General features: G+C 42.3%; 2 protein-coding genes across 3 annotated transcripts in view; one reads left to right on the top strand and one right to left on the bottom strand.

Moving 5' to 3' along the window:
* Nucleotides 1-7,901, top strand: part of ocln1 (occludin1) — a 33,955-nt gene extending 26,054 nt beyond the window's left edge. The window contains exons 12-15 of the mRNA XM_078172854.1: nt 938-1,198; nt 3,190-3,361; nt 3,620-3,661; nt 7,346-7,901. Coding sequence (XP_078028980.1) covers nt 938-1,198; nt 3,190-3,361; nt 3,620-3,661; nt 7,346-7,447 — 577 coding nt within the window. The 3' untranslated portion in view covers nt 7,448-7,901. The remainder of the gene's footprint in view (nt 1-937; nt 1,199-3,189; nt 3,362-3,619; nt 3,662-7,345) is intronic.
* A 2,404-nt stretch (nt 7,902-10,305) lies between these two features.
* On the bottom strand, nt 10,306-22,200 carry nr2f6a (nuclear receptor subfamily 2, group F, member 6a). 2 transcript variants are annotated; one of them, XM_033650606.2, is made up of 6 exons: nt 21,351-22,200; nt 20,229-21,031; nt 16,743-16,837; nt 13,964-14,295; nt 13,509-13,755; nt 10,306-11,435 (listed from the first exon to the last, which is right to left on the bottom strand). In XM_033650606.2, the coding sequence occupies exons 2-6, from the start codon at nt 20,495-20,497 to the stop codon at nt 11,161-11,163; spliced, it is 1,218 nt and encodes a 405-aa protein (XP_033506497.1). In that variant the 5' UTR covers nt 20,498-21,031; nt 21,351-22,200; the 3' UTR covers nt 10,306-11,160. The 2 variants fall into 2 exon arrangements, with proteins under 2 accessions (XP_033506497.1, XP_033506495.1); XM_033650604.2 differs by having other exon boundaries at nt 13,964-14,298; nt 21,351-22,198.
* Nucleotides 22,201-22,596: the final 396 nt, after the last annotated feature.

Raw genomic sequence — 22,596 nt, 5'->3', positions numbered from 1 at the left:
ACAATAGTTAAGGTTGTTGCAATTTTAAGGAAATGTTCTGCATGTGTTCCATCTTCTTCTTTTATGGTTGACATTGTCGTCACTTGTTCTATCACACCTGAGTCAACCCAATCACCGGAATAAATGTTGGCATTGCACATTTCTGAAAACCACGGATACGCTCCAGTTTCAACAACACTGAGGTTAACGTGTGGTTATGTTTAGGAAAAGACAATGTTTCTGCTTCAAATACCTGGTTTTGGTGGCACTATGTTGGCAGGAGAAGCAGCGACTGGTCATTGAAAAGCAGCCACATCTGGTAGCTAAAAACCTGCTGGAAACGCAGCTATGACTCACTAAAACACAGCTGGTTTTGTTGTTTGTAGGTGTCGAACAGTGGTCTGCAGTTTGGTAGCTCATGTAATTCATCACTTTAGAAACGATGATGCATATGAAACGAACAATATTTGTAGTTTGCAGAAACTTACAATGCCAACATTTCTTCTGGTGACTCTACTGCCTAGTTATTGAATCAAGTGCAGCTGAGAAACATGTAACAAAAAACCCTCCATATTGCTCAGAACCGAGGAGCCAGATTACTTCTGTATTGTTTGTTTCATGCTAACGTGTGTGAGATGCATAAATGTTTTTTGTGGCTGAATTCAAACTTATTCATACAAAATGTCATTTGAAACAATACACCACACATCTTTTGTGGAAAAGAAGTATACACCGACTCTCTGTCCTTATTCTGCCTGGAATATGCTTCAGTTCAGTAAAACGCTTCTTAATTTAATAAGTAATCAGCTGTATGTGGCCTACAGCTCATTATTTAGAGAGGATCATCAAGATGTTTTCTTAATTTCCACTCCATAGCTGCATATAATATTTTCAGACACACTTAAAGTAGGCATTCAAGCACAATCAATCATCTGATGTGTGTCTTGCTTTTCTGTAGTTTCTCTGCCGACAACAGTAACCGTCGGGCTGCGGAGCCTCTGAGCCAGAACAGCAGAGTCACAGTTTGCTCCAGCAGCTCCTCAGATGAGACCGTCAGCATCAGGAAACCTGCTCCTTATCACGCGAAGAAGGAACAGAGGAAGGACCCAGAGCCCAGGCCGTCTGCTCCGGAGATGATGGAGTCCCCATATGAAACCGGTTACACCACCGGAGACACCGGCAATGAGCTGGACCGGGACCACACGAATTACCTCTACAGGTGGGCCGCTGCTCTGCTGCCAATTAGCACTGCAGTCTTAGTGTGTTTGTCATCTGAGTCGAGACACGTTTATGTGTACAGCACACACTACGCAGGGGCAGTCAAAGTGCCTTTTTTTTTTTTTTTTTGGAACATAAAGCATTAAGACAAACTAAGGGACTGTTTGTTGTTTATCAGAGGAGGGGAGTGGCTGGGTTTTTAATCATGACCCTCCCTGGAGCTACAAATATTTTTTCTTGAGCCTCCCTGAGTGACTGAGTAAATGTATGATCATCCCTCCGCCATAAATAACCATATTTGTTTTATATTCACGCCAAATGTACAGCACCGAGAGAGTTAGAGTCATTACTTAAACAAATTTAATTCTTCATACATATCGCTTCATCACACAAGCTGGACATAGATTTGTCTCAGTATTATTTGTGTGAACAGATCAACAATCTGTGTGTTAATGCGTACACATAAAACACTTTCCACAAATGCACAAAAGATTTGTAAACTCACAAATATATTTAGCATATTTAAAATGCAGCTGCAAATACACAAACAAATGCCACAAATAAAAAATGTCTTTGAATACATTTATTTAATTTACAAATATGTGAAAAGCATATGTAAATATAAATTTCTTAATGTTCACAACTTTCAAACAGATATTTGTGAGTCCACTTTTTATTTGTGTGTTTGTGTATTTACATTTTATGCACACTGAGTCTTTTTTTTTCATTTATTGATTTAATAGTTTATTGACTACATTTATCCTACCACACAAAATCAACACAATTTACACACAGAACTGTCTGATAAGCTTTTTACCAAATAAACCATAGCTTAACACACAACAGTGACAGCAGCAGCCAGAAAAATATAAATAATTTGGTATGGCAGACATTATTAGATTTTAAAAACTTACCCTTTGATGACTGAAAGTTAAAAGTTGGAAAAACAAAATCCTGGAGTTAAAAAAAGCCTTGTTTTTTTCACTGTTGTCATGCACACAGGAGCACAGAATACAATGTTTGTTTGTTTGTTTGTTCATTTTACAAGATCTGATTCATGCATTCAACACTTACTTGATTAGATAGAATAAAGTGATTTAGATGGAACATCACTATTTTGTCGTGGGATTTGTCGCACATGATGTGTTTAAAGACTGTCGGAAAGTTAAAAATCCAACCATAATTTCTGTATTTACAGTTTCTGGTTTTGATAAATGCTGTATGTTCGGCATTTTTTCTATTGAAAACATGTCTTTCAACCTCACTGGCAGGTTTGTTGGTTCAGAGGGTATTTAAAAGACATACAAAACACAATTTCATAAAGGTTTGTGTCCCTCCCTGAAGCCAAAATAAAAAATCACAAGTCCCTCTCCAGTGCTTAAAAAATTATTTCACATGCCTCCTCCATTTTGCACCACCCCCTCCCCTATTATTAGTAACTAACACTCCCTAAAGGGGTGCTAGCCATTTTTAAGTTTTAAAAATAAATGTAGAGAAAAAAAGATTGTCGTAGTATCACAGTCGCCCCAAGCTAAAAGTTAAGGTTGCTATGACACTTTTATATTAATAATTTTAGTTACTGTGATCCAACTGAAAGACTTTTTTTATTTCAATGAGTGTTCAGATTCTTTTCCTCTCTGTAAGATAACAGATTATTATTAGTAAATTAAAATATTATTATTAAAATGCTAAATTCAAAGACGCAAATTAAAGTACTGAAGACTGAGCTGATGCCTTACTTCCCTCTGGTGTGCGCTGCCTTGAAAGAGTATCACAGAGAATCATATTATTTGAGAAGAAAATGCTGCAACACTACAAATACTGTCCTGCATCACTGCTGTCTTTGAGGCAAGTTGGCCAACTGTAATAATTATTTTAATTTAATACTGGTTACGATAAAGAACACTCATTCCCCTCTCTTTCTGCCACTGCCTCAGTAATAATTTAAATTTAATAACAATTTCATGTCTTCATGTTAATATCCCACCTCAGGCTGTACCCAGAGATAACTTCAGATGAGCAGCGCCGGCAGTACAAGAAGGAGTTTGACTCCGATCTTGCCCGCTATAAGAGCCTCTGCGCCGAAATGGATGACATCAGTGACCAGATGCACAAGCTGAGCCGAGAGCTGGACATGTTGGACGAGGACTCCATGAAGTACCAGGTAGAAAACAACAGAAGGGTGGAGCGCAGAATGGAAAAATTCAGGGCCGGCTGCCAGGAGAGTGTGCAGTCAGAGCTGAGCCTTTTAATTATATCTAACAGCTCAGGTCAGCCTCAGTGTGAGTCTGTGGGTCGGCCACAGGAACACAAAGCAGTGAAGATGAATTGAAACAATTACAATCCCTGAATTATTTTATGTTGTTTATATATTATAAAGTCAGCACAACCCAGTGAGATGATTTTGTATTTCCATTTTCAGGGTGTGGCAGACGAGTATAACCGACTCAAAGACCTGAAAAAGGTGAGTGGAATTAGATCTCATTGTATAATGTGAAATTAAAAGAATAGTTACGTTAGATGATCAGATCGATAACACTCACATTTGCTGAAATGAGAATGAGGAGAAAAAGAAGACGAAATAATAATAGCTTGGATTATTAAAGCACCTCTCAAGGTACCAAAGGATGTTTTAAGTGTAAGATGGCAGAAACAAAGGACACACAAACAAAAAATAGTGGCAGCAGTGTTTGCTGAAGATAACAGGATTAACTGAGTCCTCAGGCCGTGGTGAACAGGTTGGTTTTCAGTTTTTCAAAAGATGAATTTCTGCTGGGAGAGAGTTCCAGAGGGACACTGAGGGCTCTGTCCCTGAAAATCTGTATGGAAAGTTAAATCTAACCACTCTTAAAACTACAACTTGGTAGCTAGTTAGCTATGCCTATTTCCAAGCCCCAAGGAAGAGACCAGGTTTGGAAGCGAATTTTGCTTTGCTAATTAGTGGAATTACAATGTCGAGGGTTGTCATGTGATGTCCTTTGGCCCAATTTCCCCATGGATGTACATTAAGAAAGAGACGTTTGTTAATCACAGTTACCATGAAGTGGATTGTTTCACTATCAGGATTTGATCCATTCGTTTTGATAACATTTGGAAATTCTACAAGAGACACACAATTCAGATTGACGGAATGCTGAACCAAAAGTTAGCTGCTCTGTCGTGAAAGTCTGCAGTGTGCTTGCACTATGGGCCCAACGATGCGGAAGAGCTGGGTAATTTTATACCTGGGAAGTCAAATTCTTGGCTTCTTGTGCCACTGAGCAGCTTTCATAGAAATGAGCAGGATCCCACCAATGGATGTATAAAGAGAACTGGATACAGGGTTAGAGGTGGGGCCCTGTTAACTCCTATAAAAGCTGCTCAGAGGCGCATGAAGCCAAAAAAGGTTGATTATCACGATATGAAATTACCTGGATCTTCTGCATCATTGGGCCCATATACACTGCCTGGCCAAAAAAAAGTCACCACCAAAAAAAAAGGTCATACACTCTAATATTTCGTTGGACCGCCTTTAGCTTTGATTACGGCACGCATTCGCTGTGGCATTGTTTCGATAAGCTTCTGCAATGTCACAAGATTTATTTCCATCCAGTGTTGCATTCATTTTTCACCAAGATCTTGCATTGATGATGGTAGAGTCTGACCGCTGCGCAAAGCCCTCTCCAGCACATCCCAAAGATTCTCAATGGGGTTAAGGTCTGGACTCTGTGGTGGCCAATCCATGTGTGAAAATGATGTCTCATGCTCCCTGAACCAGTCTTTCACAATTTGAGCCCGATGAATCCTGGCATTGTCATCTTGGAATATGCCCGTGCCATCAGGGAAGAAATCTATTGATGGAATAACCTGGTCATTCAGTATATTCAGGTAGTCAGCTGACCTCATTCTTTGAGCACATACTGTTGCTGAACCTAGACCTGACCAACTGCAGCAACCCCAGATCATAACACTGCTCCCACTGCCCACTAGGCATGATGGGTGCATCACTTCATCTGCCTCTCTTCTTACCCTGATGCGCCCATCACTCTGGAACAGGGTAAATCTGGACTCATCAGACCACATGACCTTCTTCCATTGCTCCAGAGTCCAATCTTTATGCTCTCTAGCAAATTTAAGCCTTTTTTTCCGGTTAGCCTCACTGATTAGTGGTTTTCTTAAGGCTACACAGCTGTTCAGTCCCAATCCCTTGAGTTCCCTTCCCATTGTGCATGTGGAAATGCTCTTACTTTCACTATTAAACACAGCCCTGAGTTCTACTGTTGTTTTTCTTCGATTTGATCTCACCAAACGTTTAAGTGATCGCCGATCACGATCATTGAGGATTTTTTTCCGGCCACATTTCTTCCTCGAATACGATGGGTCCCCACTATCCTTCCAGTTTTTAATAATGCGTTGGACAGTTCTTAACCCAATTTTAGTAGTTTCTGCAATCTCCTTAGATGTTTTCTCTGCTTGATGCATGCCAATGATTTGACCCTTCTCAAACAGACTAACATCTTTTCCACGACCACGGGATGTGTCTTTCGACATGGTTGTTTAGGAAATGAGAAGCAACTCATTGCACCAGTTGGGGTTAAATAACTTGTTGCCAGCTGAAAGATAATCGCCCATGCAGTAATTATCCAATAGGAGGCTCGTACCTATTTGCTTAGTTAAATCCAGGTGGCGACTTTTTTTTTGGCCAGGCAGTGTAGCAAACACATTTACACCGGCTGAGAGACTAACTTCTGGTTTAGCCTTCCGCTAACTTGAATGGGGATGAAATTACTTCATTGTGCGGCTCTTCTTGACATTCGAATGTCATCTGAATGAATAGATCAGTAGAGTATTTACAGACATCTCTTTCACAATGTAAATCTATGTGAAAAAGTACTTTTGGGCCGGATGGCAAAACGTGATGGACTTATACCTGGTTCACACTACATGATATCAGCCCGATTCTAGCCTGCGATGCAGCAACGTATGATGTTGGCATTGATCATGAACAACAATGAGTGTTGTACACGATAATTCATCGTTTCATCTTGTCTAGTGTGTCATAGTAGACGACAATCGATGCCACGTCTGGGACGCCTCACAACGTTCCAACAGAAAGTCTAGCATGTTGATTTTCTTTTTGTCGTTCATGACTTCTCCCGTCACAGCTGTCACTTTGACCAGTAGAAAGACAGAGTGATCTGCTGCCGTAGAGAACTGTACGGCAACAACACCCCAGGGTTTTTGATATTTCCTCTAGGGATGTTACCACACAGAGTAAAAGGGGAAAAATTATGGCGTGTAACAGCAGAGGCACTTTAGCAAGCCACTGAGTACTGCCATTAGCATCAAGCTAGCAAACAATGTTACTTCTTCTTAATGGAGACGGGCATAAAGTAAGAAAATTAATAAGTAGAGGCGGGGCTTTTATTTACCATAAATGCAGAGGCTACCAGTTTCATGGTTCTTGGTTCTTGGCCCTGCCTCCAACACTGTACGCCTTGTCTCCACTTACACATGTATGGAAACGAGTCAACTGGAAGTCCATTCATTCCTATAGGAATCTACGTGATGTCCAGTGTGCCTGTGAAACACCTCCCCTCCGTGATGTTTCAGTCCAGAATTTGCCTCGAGTACTTTAAAAAAATTTTGCGGTGGATTTCGGAGAGACCGTAGGACAGTGTGCTAGCTTAACCAATAGGCTGCTAACAGGCTAACAAGCTATTTCCTTCAATTCAGTTTCCTGTTGATTGTCAAGTGAGTTTTTGCGATTAAACTTGTTTATCTAGTTTTAAGACATTGTCAATTTCACTTCTGTTAAAATATGGTCATACATAATGTGCAGTCAGATTGTCATATGACTTGTTCAGCCATTCGTATATCTTTTTAATTAAATATTTAACATAACATGCCACATACCTGGCAGGTTCGGTTTTTGCCCCGGTAATGTTCCAAGCGCATTTTCCAAACTACTGGATGGTGAAAAACAGACAAAATTAGCCCCCCCCCCCCCCCCCCATGGCTAAATGTAGTTTCTATCAGATTTCTATCCATCTAACTTTATGCAAAAAAGTGAATGAGCAAATTTTTAAACAACTATTCTACTAGAGGTATTGCTGCTGATAATGTTGAATGTTTAATATCCACTTGCTTTAATTTCTTTGCCCTCTAGACTCCAGACTATCAAGCAAAGAAGAGGCAGTGCAAAGAACTTCGGCAAAAACTTTTCCACATCAAGCGTCTGGTGAAAACCTTTGACCAAGGTCTTTGTTAGTGTGCGTCTTAATAATCTGTCCGAACAGCTGAGGATGAGCACTGACGGGGTGTGACCTGGCTAAAGAAACATGGATTCATCCTCCATCTTCAGTTTTATTGCTTTGCTGTTTGAATTGTGACAGTTCAGCTCAACACGACCCTCATGCCGGCCTCACTGAACCTCAGCTGTTTGTGACCCCAGTGTTTACAACGTCTGTATCACTTCTGCCGCTGTCAGAGTAGATTACTGTCAAAATAGAGCTACGTTTAAACTTCTCTGTGTGGTTGTAACATTTGAATTTGTTGTAACTTGTGTTAGATTTTACTTTAAGCAGCAGTTTTAATGTAATAATGTGTAATTGTTACAGGATGTTGAAATATGGGACGTGATGAATGTCAGTTTTTATACAGAGATAATGTCATGACTGAAGGTTGAAAAAGAGAAAATTATGTGAATAAATAATCAGTTAACGTACTTCCATTTTTGGAATTGACTTTCATTATTAGGTGGCACAGTGATGCAGTGGTTCAAACCCAGAGTGGGAGCCCTTCTGTGTGGAGTTTGCATGTTCTCCCCATGTCATTGTGGGTTTACTCCAGGTACTCCAGCTTCCTCCCACGGTCCAAAGACACGCAGGTTAATTGGTGACTCTAAATTGTCCGTAGGTGTGAATGTGAGTGTGAATGGTTGTCTGTCTCTATGTGTCAGCCCTGTGATAGTCTGGTGACCTGTCCAGGGTGAACCCCGCCTCTCACCCAATGTCAGCTGGGATTGGTGACCCTCTACAGAATAAGCGATTACAGAAATAGATGTGAATATTTCTTCCAAATGGTTAATTTTGGCGAAAGCTTAGATTTGGTTAGGTTTCCTGACGGAAGCGTTTGTCGCGCATGATGTGTTAAAAGACTGTTGGAAATTTTAAAATCCAACCATTATTTCTGTATTTACAGTTTCAAGTTTTGATTAAAGGTGTTATTTGTTAGAGGAAATATACCTTTCAAACCCGCTGGCAGGTTTTGGGGTATTTTTGGACACATTCACACTGGCGCTATTTGGTCCACTTTAAATGAACCCTGGTCTGCTTATACGGATAGTTCGGTTTGTTTGAAATGGCGTGAAGGCTCATTCAAACTCTGGTGCGGACCACACGAGCGAACCCTGGTCCGCTTGAAAACTAGGGGTCTCGGTTCACTTGCAAATGAACCCTGGTGTGGTTCGCTTACAGTGGGACATGCAAAAAGTGCAGTGTGAAAGTGAACCAAACCAAATGAAGGTGTGAAATTTTTCAGCATTGCCCCAGCTGGGTGCTCCGGCTTCCTCCCACAGTCCAAAGACATACAGGTTAATTGTTGACTCTAAATTGCCCATAGGTGTGAATGTGAGTGTGAATGTGTTAGCCCTGTGATAGTCTGGTGACCTGTCCAGGGTATACCCCACCTCTTGCCCAGTGTCAGCTGGGATAGGCTCCAGCCCCCTTGCAACCCCTAACAGGATAAGCAGTTACAGAAAATGAATGAATGAACTTCCATTATTAAAACACTTGTACATTTATGGTACATGTTGCAGTGTTTATTTGGCATTCTTCATACAGATGTAATTACAACACTTTTTCAAGTAATTTGAAAAACAAAAATGTAACTAAAGACACATCGTCATCTTCTGATTCTTTTAATAACGTTGCCATACACATGAAAGTTTTAAAACTTAAGAACTCAGTAACACAAAGATAAGAAAACATTTATAGCATAATCATCTTTTTCTTTTTTTTTTTTTTTACTTCGATGACATGGGTGTGTGAGTTGTTGTCTAAAAGAAGAATATCCAAATGTCTTTCAAAAGGCCCGGTGGTAGATCAAGAAGCAGAGTTACATCCTTAAACTTTGTGTGTGTGGAAACACTAAATGCTGAAATATGTTGTGTTTTGAGTTGATATCGTTCTTTCCTTTCAAATTTGATTCTGTAAACTCGCCTCTTGAAACACCTGTGTGAGGTAAATCCTGGTGGACCAGCGAATCTGGGCCCAACTTCTCTTAACGTCTCACAGATAGCGTGATGTTTTGGCATTAAAATCCTCCAAGTGCAGTTTTTTTTTCTCCACCAGATTTTCATCCATTACAGTGTTGTCTCACATCATTCACAACAGCATCTCTGTCACATCAGCTGTAATGGCATGAAGATAAGCTTCTTTTTTTTGACATCTAAACAGATGACAGAGGTATTTTCATGTAAATACATATAGAAAAAAACATTTAGGAGCTAACAGTGAAAGCAATACTTTAAATGTTTAAATGAACCTTGAATTACATAATGTAAAAGAAACAGTCTCCACTTAGCAGAGATCCAAAACAACATTTCAAACATGCAAAAAGACAAAGTTGGCCTCAATATATACACTTCAATACATTTTTTCGGGAGACTATTACCCCCAGAAACAGCATTGATCGACGTAAACTGGTATTCAATTAGTAGTGTTGGTTATAAACTCTCTCACCACTAACTATTCACTAATTCTTATATCTGGAGTTGTTTTACTAGAACCCGAGTTGATGTCAGCCTGCCATTGTCTCAATAGAAAAAAAATTACAATGTTTAATAGCTGAATTCACCTTATTCAGTCAGTCAGAACTCATATTCAAAAACACAAGTGAAAATCACTTTGGGGATTTGTTTTTAAAAAGATACAAGACGAATGTTTGTGATGCTCATTTCATATTTTATAATGTGTCCCAAATTCATAATGAATAACAAGGCAGTTGTCAAAAAGAAGGCGGTTTCTGGTGAACAACACTTACAGAGGTTTGTGTTTAGGAAAGATCAGACTGAAGCATTCTGATGTCTTGTGAGGTATTAGTCCGCTGTCATGTAACTGTGGCTGCTTTCTTTTCTTTTTTTTTTTTGGAAAAAATCTTTAACTCCAGCAACAGTGAGCCCTGTGAATGAATTTAAATGCATTGTTCACTTGATGGTCAGTCACAAGAGTCCGTTCAGCTCTTTCTCTCTGCTTTGTGTACTAATTCTGTTTAAAAAGCATCTCTGAGGATGATATGATAGACTTTGGTGATTATTCCTTGGTTTTATTTCACTTCTATTCCATTTGATCGACTCCTTGGCTTCTTTCTCAGCTCAGTTCAAAAGTTTCTCTTCAACAACGAGGCATTTCCTTTGTCTTATGTTCAGTTCACCACCGTTCATTAAATCCAACTAATAACGAGACTGTAATGTTTTCAGTTATGTGGATAAAAAGGTCACTGTATCACAAATGGTGAGCCATGGAAAATGAGCCCAGTGTGGGGAAAATTGTTCTGCTGACTTTCAGCGGCGGGACAGTTTTGTCCTCTAGATGTATTTGTAGCAGGGTGCTGCTGCCCTCTACATGAAACTGCGGCGTCTTTAGTCACTATGGCATGTGGGTGGTGACATGACTGGCTGTGGTGGCCATATCGGAGCCCAGCATGAAAAGCTGGTCTCTGGCCTGAGACCTGGCACCAGAACGACTGGGCTGGCAACAAGACAGATCCAGCCTGGCACTGGCTCCTCTCTTCGCTGGAGGCCCGCGTGGAGACAGAGGGCTCGTTTCATGAGGGGGAATAGAGCGGTTTCAGTACAGTACATATGATGGCCAGCTGGCGCTGCAGTTTGATAACCACACAGATGGATAGTGATGAGTCAGGAGGTTTCCTGTGGGTCCTTGTCGTCACTAATCCCAGACGGAGACCTCGCCTGTAAGGGGGCTACTGTCCTGGGACATACGGCCAGCTGATTGAGCTTCCGGAGAGCTGCATGTCACGGATCAGCGTCTCAATGGGTGTCTTTCCTACCAGGCGCATGAAAAAGAGCTGCGAGATGAGGTTGGCGGGAACGGCGCGCAGGGCAGGGAGGCGCAGGAGCAGGCGTCCGAAGCGCTGAGGCTGACTCGGGTACTGCATCCTTTCATACTCTGTCAGAGCCACCTGAGCCTTCTCCTGCAGAGACTCCACGTGGACTGGGTCTGTTAGACCACAGGCGTCTGAAAGGGAAGGAGGAGGAGGCAGTTACTTAATAGTGTGGGCAGGTTACATAAAGCGTCGTGATGAGCCGAAAGGAAAGTTGAAATCCCAGCAGATAATGTGATAAAATGCCCGTGAGGGGAACACATACAAATATAGTGCCTCAGCATGTGTGCACTATAAAAAGAACACATTTAAAACCTATTAACCCTGATCATAGGATTGTAAAGAAAGGCAGGAAGTGCTCATTTAGCTTTCAAAGGATCTGAATTCTTTTGGATGAGGCAGATCTACTGAGTAATTTGTTTAGGGAGCCCACTTTAAAAGTCTTGTGCACAGTGCTGCATAATGATCAGTGACAGCACTAAATTATACAGCACATTGTGCATTATTGCATTTTCATTAATGAGCCAGGAGATGGTGCCATAGGAGATGAATTCCCAGATTAAGGTTGCAGATTTACCTGCAGTTCTCCTCACACTAAAACACAGCTCAGCCAAAACATTTAAACTGCCAACAGGTTAAGTGAATTGTTATCGATCATCTCGTTACAATGCAGTGTTCTGCTGGGAAACCTTGGCTCCTGGTATTCATCTGGATGCCACTTGACATGCACCACCCACCCAAACACAATTAAAGACCAAGTGCACCCCGTCATGGCCAGCAGTGCACCTCCTAACAGCACAATGCACCATACTGCACACCACACTGTATAAAACTGCTCAGGAGTGGCCCAGGGAACATGACCAAGAGCTCAAGGTGTTGATCTGGCCTCCAAATTCCCCAGATCCCAGTCCAGTCATCCATGGGATGTGCTGATACCCAATCCGTGGGACAAAGCGGTACCCTACCTCGCAACCTACTGGACTCAAAGGATCCGCCACCAATGCCCTGGTGCCAAACACGAAAAGACGACCTCTGAGGTGCTGTGTCCATGCCTCGACAGGTCAGACCCAAGTGTGCTCCATGGTGGGGCCTCTGACCTGTCGAGGCATGGACACAGCACCTCAGAGGTCGTCTTTTCCTGTTAGGCACCAGGGCAATGGTGGCAGATCCTTTGAGTCTGCAGGTTGCAAGGTGGGGTACTGCTTTGTCCCAGGAATGCTTGATCAGATTGGGATCTGGGGAATTTAGAGGCCAAATCGATGCCTTGAGCTCTTTGTCACGCTCATTGGGCCATTGCTGAGCAGTTCTTGTGGTGTGGCATGGTGCATTGTCCTGTGGGCGGGCCACTGCCATCGAGGAGTGCTATTGCTATGAGGGGTGTACTTGGTCTGCAATGGCGTTTGGGTGGGTGACAAGTTAACACATGAAGATCATTTTACTGGTCATGCTTAGTCCTACTTGCCCTGTGAAAAGCTTTGTAAATTCTGAAAAGGTAACGCTGATGATGTCATGGTGATGTCATGAGGGTTATCTCGGTTTAGGCTTTGAGAACGCAAATTTCTGACAGAAAGCCTGTGTTAAAAAAATGCAGATGTGGAGTTGGAAAGATGCAAATGTTTATCAGGAAGGGAGGATCTGATGAAAGATGCTATCGAGTTGCGTTGGAAAATGAAGGATTGAGGGGTTTTTTTTGAGATGCTAGAGAAGCTTGCATCCACTGCTAGCTCACCTAGCATCACTGAGCTAGCAAATGTTTTAGCTCAGCTGAGGAGGATGCTGTTTATGTTTACATCTCACACTCTCACGAGCCTCTAATCCATGAGTAGATGCATGCTTCCTTCTGCGTGGTGATACGATTGGCGAGTGTAGGTTGGTAGAGAGAAAATAGTTCCTACATGAATCTGCTCACAACAAGGTCTGTGGATTATCTTGAGTAACCGGGTCATGATTTCCGGAAAGAGACACTGCTGTTGATTTTTCAAATATATTTTTTAGTGCTTAGAGCTGAGCGCCATCTAGTTGAAGAGAAGGCATACATCTCTACAGTAGATATCTCCAACACTCAGCAACTCACACCAAAACAATCTAGACTGAGGACGAACTCTCTCTTTAACAGCTGGAGTTCCCTGTCAAAGGCGGCTGGGATGGTTTTGCAGCACATTCTGTCACACTAACAGCAGATAAAACAGCAGAGCAGCGACAATCACCTGGTGAGAACAGTGCGATGGCCTTGAGACAGCTGTACTCAGCCGAGTCCACCTGCAGCCTGGTCAGCTTGTCCACCTGGTCCTGGAACACCCTCACCTGGTCCATGAAGGACACCACGCGCTCTGCAGACATGGGTGAGGAGTGGAAGCCAGCCGCGGCCAACAAGGGAGCCATGTGGAGCGGCAGGGCCGACTGGGCCGCGTTGAGGATAAACAGCTCGCTCCAGCTCAGCCTCAGCAGGGCCACCTGCAGATCAGTTAGTGTGTTAATCAGATTGACCTACACTGTTGCCATCCATTTTTAATGTTCACAGTAGTCATTGTATATTTATGTTTTGATGTAAACAGCCTACCCTGCTTCTCTCCTACATTTTCAAGACTGCAATCTGATAACAAGGGAATAACTGCATCCAAACACGTCAAACCACTTTTGAAATTCAAGCTAATTTACTAACCTGGTCTGACACGGGCAGCTCAGGGAAATAAGGGATGTTTCTGGCCCACTCCACGGTGCTGAAGAGTAGCCTGGCAGCCAATTCACAGATGTTATCGATCCCCATGGCGTTATCCGGCCCGGCCTGTTGGTTGTACTGGTGCCCAAACCGACTGCTGGGGTACGGTTCAGCTCGCAGCAGCTGGGAAATGAGCTCTGACACCGGCTGACCTCCACCACTTCCTCCATTGTTGTTGTTGTTATAGAACTCGCCCCCTCCAAGGCCGCTGGCGCCACCTATTGGCGTGATGGAGGGGCTGAGGCTCGGCTGAGGTGGGATGCGACCGCGTTGAACTGCTGTAGTTTGGTTGGGGGACAAAGGGGGAGGAGAGGAGAGGAGAGGAGAGGGAAAGGACAGAAGACAGAGTGGAGATGGAAGTGAGGGTAACGAGGAGGAGAAGATAAAGAGAGGAGAAAATGGTGAAGGACGCGGGGATTTGGAGAAGAAAACAGAGAGAAAGAAAACTTAAAACTGAGTTCAGCCAGCAGTGTGTGTCAGATTATCAACGGACAGGCTTGACCCGATTAGGATGCTATTCTTCAAGATTAAAGGAGGCACAATTGAGCCAAGACTGATTCAAGAAGAGCGTGACAGTGCGGAGAAATATTCTTGTGCTTGTCAGGCTAGATGAAGGTTATCTGAGGAAATAAAACAAAGACTCTGAGACAAGAATTTAGTCTCCATTCAAATTTTAAACCTCTGAAATATTAATTCTGGAGGAAAATTACAACATCCTATTGCAGTAACCGTAGTGTTCCCCAGTCATACACACAGAACATTAAAGGAATAGTTCACCCACATAATGATCACTTGTATGTCAGTTACTCACCCCGTGTTCAATTTAATTCAGGAATACTTTGTTTCTGTCACATGCCTCCACAGTGAACGACAAATCCAAAAACAGAGAGAACTCTTGATGAATTAGAGTAAAAGGGGGCTGCGTTTAACAACAGCAAACTGTATCAAAACATCTGTTTGCTAACTCTCACAACTCCTGCAATATAATCCAGGTCTTATTTATCCATTCGTAAACTCATGCATTGTTGCTAAAACGTTACTGTTTAAAACACTCGTGCATTTTATTAAGCAGAGTTCAAGCATGCAAAAGTGCATGTGTTTGGGAAGCACTGAGCATACGACTGGATAAATGAGACTTGGATTATACTGCACAAGTTGTGTTAAACGCAGCCCTCTTTTACTCCAGTTGATTAGGAATTTTCAGTTTTTGGATTCTTCATTCACTGGGGAGGCATGCCAGAAAAATCTTTCCTTCACAAATTCAACATAACACAGGGTGAGTAACTGATCAAATGATCCTTTTGTGGGTGAAGTATTCCTTTAATTCTCTACTCAAAAAAAAGAAAAAAGATGAGAAAAGAACATCACTTAAGGCTTGGACATATTTTCTGTGGACAGCTGCCGTCACACGGTCGCACACCTGGTTTCACTTATAGTACAACTTGAGGGTTACCCAGCATTAAACAGGGGTCTTGGGAGTTAAGCGCATCATCCTCCTACGCTTAGCATTGGTGAAAGTTAAACTACGAAGACAACGCTGGTTCCAGAGTGAATGTCTTTCGAATATCCAACTTAAAACTAACTTCACTGCAGTATGGTGGCTGCAGCTGGCTTGACTGTAATCTTTTGGACTAAGTGTGGAACAAGAGATTCTATTTTGTAATTGGAGCATGTATGGTCTGTCCGCTTGCAACACATACAATCTGTGCAGTGACAAAATATGGGCTGCGTGAGGATGTCCACGAAGGGGTCCAGGCAGACTGTTACAGACATGGGAGGATGATACCTTTGACATCATGCGTACCAACACGGATCCTCGCAAACATGCAAATGCGTAAACTATGAATTGGCCTTTAGTGCAGAGAGAGCACCATAGCTGTGAAAGACAGTGTTACAACCCAAACAGAGGCAGCAGAGAAGATAATTTGGGGATATGAATTCATGTGATAATGATCTGTTCTGCTTCGGTGTCCTTGAGCAAGACACTGAAACCACCCCAGTTCCAGGAATGTTGCTCTGTAGCTAACCCTGACCTCTGACCTCTCTGTGGAGGTGGTCAATGTCTCTGCAGGGAGCCGTAATGTGTCTCATTAGGATGCTTTACGATCTGTGACTATGGAGGAAAACGCAGCTCAAAGACATATCAGATCCCCTTGTTTTTAGACAAAGCTCCGCCTTGATTTGTTTCTGTGTATCTATCGGCATGACGCTGAATGATGCCTCACTTGGGCTGTGCCACTTAAGGTGAAATCCCTATATTGGATTCTGCCTGATGGAGCCAAAGAGGCAGAGGGTTTCTGCAGCTTCAACCAGAGGCTTAAGGCTCTGGGACGCAGGTGTCTTAGCACTGTATCCCTCTCAGTCACTCTTACACAAGCACTAGATTAAGCCACTTAGTACATGGCATTGAGCTGACACGCATGGCTTGCTTTGCCATGATAGGGCCTAGACAGCCATGTGTGCCATTTTCTCTGCGCTGTAGAGCTCATAGAAGAAGCAGCAAGATAATGACAAAGGCTAATTTAACTATGATTGATTTTTTTATGTTCTAAGAGCAGCTGATTGAAGTAATGGAGCGACTCTCTCAGGCTCTTTTCATTTTTTATATCAATTTGGTTGCAGACATTGCACATGTCCAATGACAGCATGACCCACAAGGTCTCTAGTCCTTTCCAGGGGATCAAAGTGGAGGGTGGATTTATGGATCAGTGTAGACAGATACCTTCTTTGCGCATGCCAACACGAAAACACTTCTTCAGTCGACAGTACTGGCACTGGTTCCTGTGGTGCTGGTCGATCTGACACTCTCTGTTTGACCTGAGAACAAAAACAAATTATTAATAGTCTGTATGTGATTTATTTAACTTTCTTTGAGTTTTAGAAGCTGAAATTTTTCACCAGAATTACTATAGTTTGGTTTCCACATCGTGTTTGTTTGTTTGTTTTAATTTAGTTTTTATCGTTTAAAAATGTTAAATTTTAGTTGACCAAATTGACAAACATCTTTCCTGTATTTTTTGTTTTATTTCTTAGTTTTTAAGTACACAGTTTTATTTATGTTAGTTGTTGTTTTTCTCTTAAGTCTAGTTTTTATTTTTATTTAATTTCACTAAAATGTTTTTTCAAACCTAGTTCTAATTTTTTGTTAACTATAATAACCTTGGTTTGCACTCATGCTGTGACAGTCAGATTTACTGCAGGTGTCAGACTGTGAGATCTGCTTTCACCTCAAGTGCTTTTCTGATTTTACTCACAGATGATCATCTAAACCTACAAACCTACAAATGACAAATGTGTAACCAACTTGACTGCTCAGTGATGCAAAGTCTGTGTAAAACATTTAAATGTATATAAAAAGCTGTAATATTGATTATTTATGTATCTGCGGCCAACACTTCCGTCTTAAAGTGCTCGTCAACATTAATATTGCATCAGATTTACCATGAGGCTACAGGCAGCGTTATCATGCTTAGAAATAACCCTGAATGATACAATCATCTGCTTTCTATCATATATCATAACAACAAACTCTTTCATTGTTATTTAGCTTAATTAATGTGAATGTGATTAGCTGATTAATCACTGAGATGATGGAAAGAAAAAACTGCAGCTTTTTTTTTTTTTTGATAACCACTTATTTCAACCATTTTTCAAGAGAAACGTGCCAAATATTTTCTGGTTCCAACGCCCCAAAAGTGATGAGTTCCTGCATTTTCATACATATAAACTGAAATTGAATGTGTTTAAATTTTGGACTTTGGTCAGAAGCAGTGAGAAGACATCAACTTGACTTCTAGGAAATGATAATGACTAGTTTTTCCTTTATTCAGTGACATTTCACAGACTTAAATTATTAATCATTTCACTGTAAAGATGTACAGACATTGAAAAGAATTGTTAATCGCAGCCCTAAACTCAATATCATAATTACGGAGCTACAATGCTTGTGGCGTGCTGAGTCATCAACAGTAAATAGGGTCATTTATACAGTTAATTTCACTATATTATTATTATTATCATCAATGGAAGTCTTTGTGTGATGGTGTGAATGTGGATATAGCTCTCAATTATAGAGACACCTTCATTAATGGTTCTTTTCAAACATTATACTGTAGCAAAGCAAGGCTGCAATTAACTTTAGTGCTGCCACGATTCTCTCAATTTAACAGTTAATTGTTTGTCCTGAAAGCTGAAGGTAACGTGTTCAGCTCACTTGTTTTATCTGGCAACTATTTCATAATCATTGGAGTAATTTTTCAAGCTAAAATGCCAGGCGTAGGTGTAGATTTTGGGGTGGGGACACTTGTGCTTCAATAAAAACATGAAAGTAGCTGAGGACTTTTATTTTGATGAAATAAAAGACACTTCCACCATAAATTAATGAAGAGAAGGCACAAATTGGTGCATAGAAATTCACCAGAATGCACAAAATTGAGTCTGTACCAGACAAACCAGACAAAGCTTGACATCAGGAGCGTAGGTTTTGTTTCCACAGTAGGTGGGGGACACATGAAATGGAGTAAGGAAATTTTGAGCCTCAAACATTTAATTTCCTGCATTCTGATACATTTTTATGCACGAATTTGTGCCTTTTCTGCATCAATTTATGGTGGGAATGTCTTTAATTCAATCAAAATAGTCGTCGGCTACTTTTCTGTTTTTATTCAGGGGGTCATGTTCCCTGCATCCCCCCTAAAACCTGCACCAATGCTTGGTACTACAGCTTGAAATATTACTCCAATGATCATCAAAATAGTTGCTAAATATCTTTAAAGCATATTTATTTAACGGACTTCAGCAAGTAATAGACAGTGCAGGTGCTGACTGCAAAACAGACGTTTGACAGCCTCTGGAATGATATGAACAAACATAGAAACAAACACATTAATATTACCCACCAATCGCCCCGAAAACACCCTCCAACCCACCCTCCTTCCCATGTGTCCTAGTGGCTACAAATCACACTTTCTTGAGTGGAAGAAGCGATGAAGAAAAGGAGAAGGGGAATTTAAAAAATGAAGACAAGGGAATATGAGAGCTAATGAGCAAATTAGTTGTCTATCTAAGTTAAAGATTTACTATCCTCCTGACACTCCAGCTTGTGTTTGCTATGCATTTTTCATTTCTCCGAGGTATTTGGAATGTAGGATCTGATAAGTATAAAAAACGAAGCATTATCTTTGAACAGGAAGTAGTTTTGGGGAAAAAAAATATGTCCTCACATGGGGACGATGGGTTTATTTTAAATAGACACAAGTGCGTAACAAATTATTAAACAGTTTATTTCAATACTTGAACACTGTTGTGCAAAAACATTGCAACAATTGTTTAATGTGTTGTAAGTGTATGGGTTAGAGGTCACTATTCAGCTGTTCAAAACTGTTCATGAACATAGCTGTGCAAAAACGAAATTGCAAATAATGCAACATACCTGAAAGCCTTGTGATTTGTTCATTTTGTAACTGTATTTAATTCTTCCTGCTCCGTACTGTCCTCAAACAAGATGACAATTTAGTCCCAACATGTACTTCCTAATTATAAGCATCTTAGCTTGTTCCTATTGTTTAAATTGGTCAAATTTGTTCCATATCAAACTCCAGACGTTATTTAGCACAAATAAATCAGTTTCAACCATAAAATTTGATCAGGTTTTGTACTTTGTCCACTTTAGTGTCAGGATCAGCTGCAGACTGAGCGTAAACATGTCCACAAACAAGGACAACAAGTCTAAGTTCAGCAGAATGAGGAATAAAGTGCAGGAAACTCAAAATGTTATGTCCTTATATGAGGACACAGGGTCTCAGGAGGATATAGGAGAGAAAGGGGTCTCAAGTTTTGTCACAGATCCACTGACATTGCTTAAGATTTTTTGTTGATTGATGAATTGTTTCAGCACTCATAAAGACACCTTTAATAAAGTAAATGTTGTGTTTGTGGTTTCCTGACTGATTGTTTTACCCACACAATGACATGTTGCTGTCTGTAGCAGCTCTGCACAAAGTTCTCTGATCCTCTGCATGATTCATTCAGCAATCATCACCACTGTGTTAAAAAATATTACAACAACTGATATAAAAACTACAAAAATGGCAGACATACGTCATGTAGAAAGAGTCTGTAACTGAAAACGCTACAACTGTTTCACCGTTTTCCTAATCACCACACAATCAATAAACAAAAGGACAATTACCCACAATGCCCCTCTCACCTGCATGTGTAGCTGAGGTTGCGTCTGACGCTCCTCTTGAAGAAGCTCTTGCAGCCCTCGCACGTGAACACGCCGTAATGCTTCCCGCTGGACTTGTCCCCGCACACCACGCAGTCCACCACGCAGGACTTGTCATCGTCTCCGGCCTCCATGTCGCTGCCTCCCGCCTGCGGAGAGCCGTCCTCCTCCTCCCCCCTCAGGTAGCTCTTGTCCCCCAAGCCGTTGGTGCCCCCATTGGGATCTCCCCAGCCCCCACTCACCATGGCCATCGCTTGGTTACCGAACCACGGCAGAAGAAAATGGGACAGGCGGCCAAGATGTCTGGCTGCTGTCAAGGTAACATCAATATATAAAGAATAAAAAAAAATAAAGTCCAAAGTGTGTTTCCCCTCTCCTTGAGAGAATCAGGATTCTCTGCTTGCCTGTGCTCTCATTTGTTAATTAAGTCTCTTGATGGTTTTATAATTGCAGAAGTGAGAAAATAAAAGTCCTCAGGCCAAACAAGCAGATGTCAATGAGGAAAAAATAGGCTGTAGCATTGAAGAGGAGGAGGAGGGTGTTAGGCAGAAAAAACAAGAGCAGCTCAGTCTCCTCCCACTCCACTATGACCTGGAAACAGTCTCAGTGTGGCAACTTTTAGTTTTGCATGCCTGTGGATTTCAATTCCCCCTTTTCTTTTCCTCTCCGTCCTCTCTCTTCTCCTCCAGCTGTTTGTTGTTTTTGTCCTTCTCCTCAGACCGATTCCTGAGATGGTTTAAGAGGAGCCTGCCCGGTCGAACAGTCTCACGCTTCAGCCGGGGAACCTTTTCACAGGAAACAATGAGTCAAACATACACTCCTGAGAGAGGCTGAAAAGATTTGCAAATGACAAGAGGTGAAAAATCTCCTGCACCACACGGCTGCACTCTCACACATGCACTCCCAGCTCTGTCTCTGTAGCAACAGTAATGGCTGAAAAAGGACCTCGGTGTAGCTCGCCTTAGCACATGCCTGGAGAGGCTCTGACCACCCCTCTTAAAGCACCCATCACACTGAATTTGCCTCTGCTCACACCAGCTATTCCTCGTATAACTCTACCTTAAGATCCACTCTAAATCCTTAGAGAAACGACACCAAGCTTACCTCAACGTTAACGTGTCTCTGCCTTCCCTCACTGGGAAATAAATCCTTTTCTCGCTCTAGATCTTCCCTCCATGCACCGAGGCTGAGAGCACAGACACAGCTCTCCTATTCTGCTGTAATCCTCTCAGCGGCAGCATTGTGACCCACGATGAAGACATTCCAGATCAGGCAAAAACACACTGATGTCCGCACAACAACAACATCACTCTCATGTGGTCTTCAAGGCACTGCCAGCTGCAAGCCGCAGCAGCAGACGAGGCGACGTGGACCGACCTCCAAAATACACAAGTAGCTCCTCAACACAAGGAAGTGATCACTCTCGTCCCTGCTGGTTGTGGTGCTCGCTTGTGACGATATCCTTTGAGCTGCTTCCTTTCCCAAAACATAAAAACAAAACCAAGAAAACGAGGAGTGCGTCTGTGTGCTCAGCCCTCCATAGTTCCTGTGGTTGCTCTCCAGGCACTCATGCGGGCTCCTCTCCTCCAGCCTTTTGTCAGTGCTTGCCCACCAAGAACTAATGACTTGCGGCCTAGCCCTGTGCTGCTTCTCGTCCGTGTGTGAGTGTGTGTGTGTGTGTGTGTGTGTGTGTGTGTGTGTGTAAAGCCTTTCCCTATGGCTCAGGCAAACAGGAGGTGGGGGTGGAAGGACGGGTGCTGCTCTCCCCCCCTCTCTTCGCTCTCTCTCAGGCTTCAGAGTCCACAAATCAAATTATGATGGAAGAAAATGGCCACAGCCGGAGACAGGCCGGATTTCTCAGCGTTGGCTTTTTTTTTATTTCTCCTCCTCGTCCCTCTTTCCCCTTGTCTGTTTTCATCCAACCTATTTGTGTGTGTTTGAGAGAGAGAGATCAAGCAAAGCAAGAGAGGGAGGGAGGGAGAGTGTATGCAGAGGGGGAGGGGGAAGTCTGTCAGTGTGTGTGTGTGTGTGTGTGTGTGTGTGTGTGTGTGTGTGTGTATGTGTGTGTGCTCCCAGGGATTTGACACTGCTATTCAAGCCCTGCGGTTTCCATGGTGCTGGCTGCCTTATATGGCCATTGGAGTCAAAGAGCAAAGAGAGTGGGCTGTGTGGGGCAGCATGCACACACAAACACTCACACAGGAAGGATGTGGAGGATCTCTCCCCTCAGAGATGCAGAGAGCATGACCCCGAGGCCTCAAAAAACACCCAGACAATACCAGATTACCCCGAAGCCCTGCAACAAACACAAGCAAGCCGAGCTCCCTGCGTGCCCTTTGTCTTCTTTAGA

The sequence above is a fragment of the Epinephelus lanceolatus genome, chromosome 12 (assembly GCF_041903045.1).
Source record: "Epinephelus lanceolatus isolate andai-2023 chromosome 12, ASM4190304v1, whole genome shotgun sequence".
Lineage (NCBI taxonomy): Eukaryota > Metazoa > Chordata > Actinopteri > Perciformes > Serranidae > Epinephelus > Epinephelus lanceolatus.
Note: the sequence above shows the minus strand (reverse complement) of the source record. Positions and strands in the feature narration are given on the sequence as shown.

Coding starts and splice junctions, on each gene's coding strand:
- nr2f6a (XM_033650604.2), bottom strand. CDS start 20,497: ATGGCCATGGTGAGTGGGGGCTGGGGAGATCCCAATGGGGGCACCAAC. Junction 14,299..16,742: donor TGTTGGCATGCGCAAAGAAG/GTATCTGTCTAC, acceptor ACCAAACTACAG/CAGTTCAACGCGGTCGCATC. Junction 11,436..13,508: donor CATCGCACTGTTCTCACCAG/GTGATTGTCGCT, acceptor CTTCCCTTTCAG/ACGCCTGTGGTCTAACAGAC.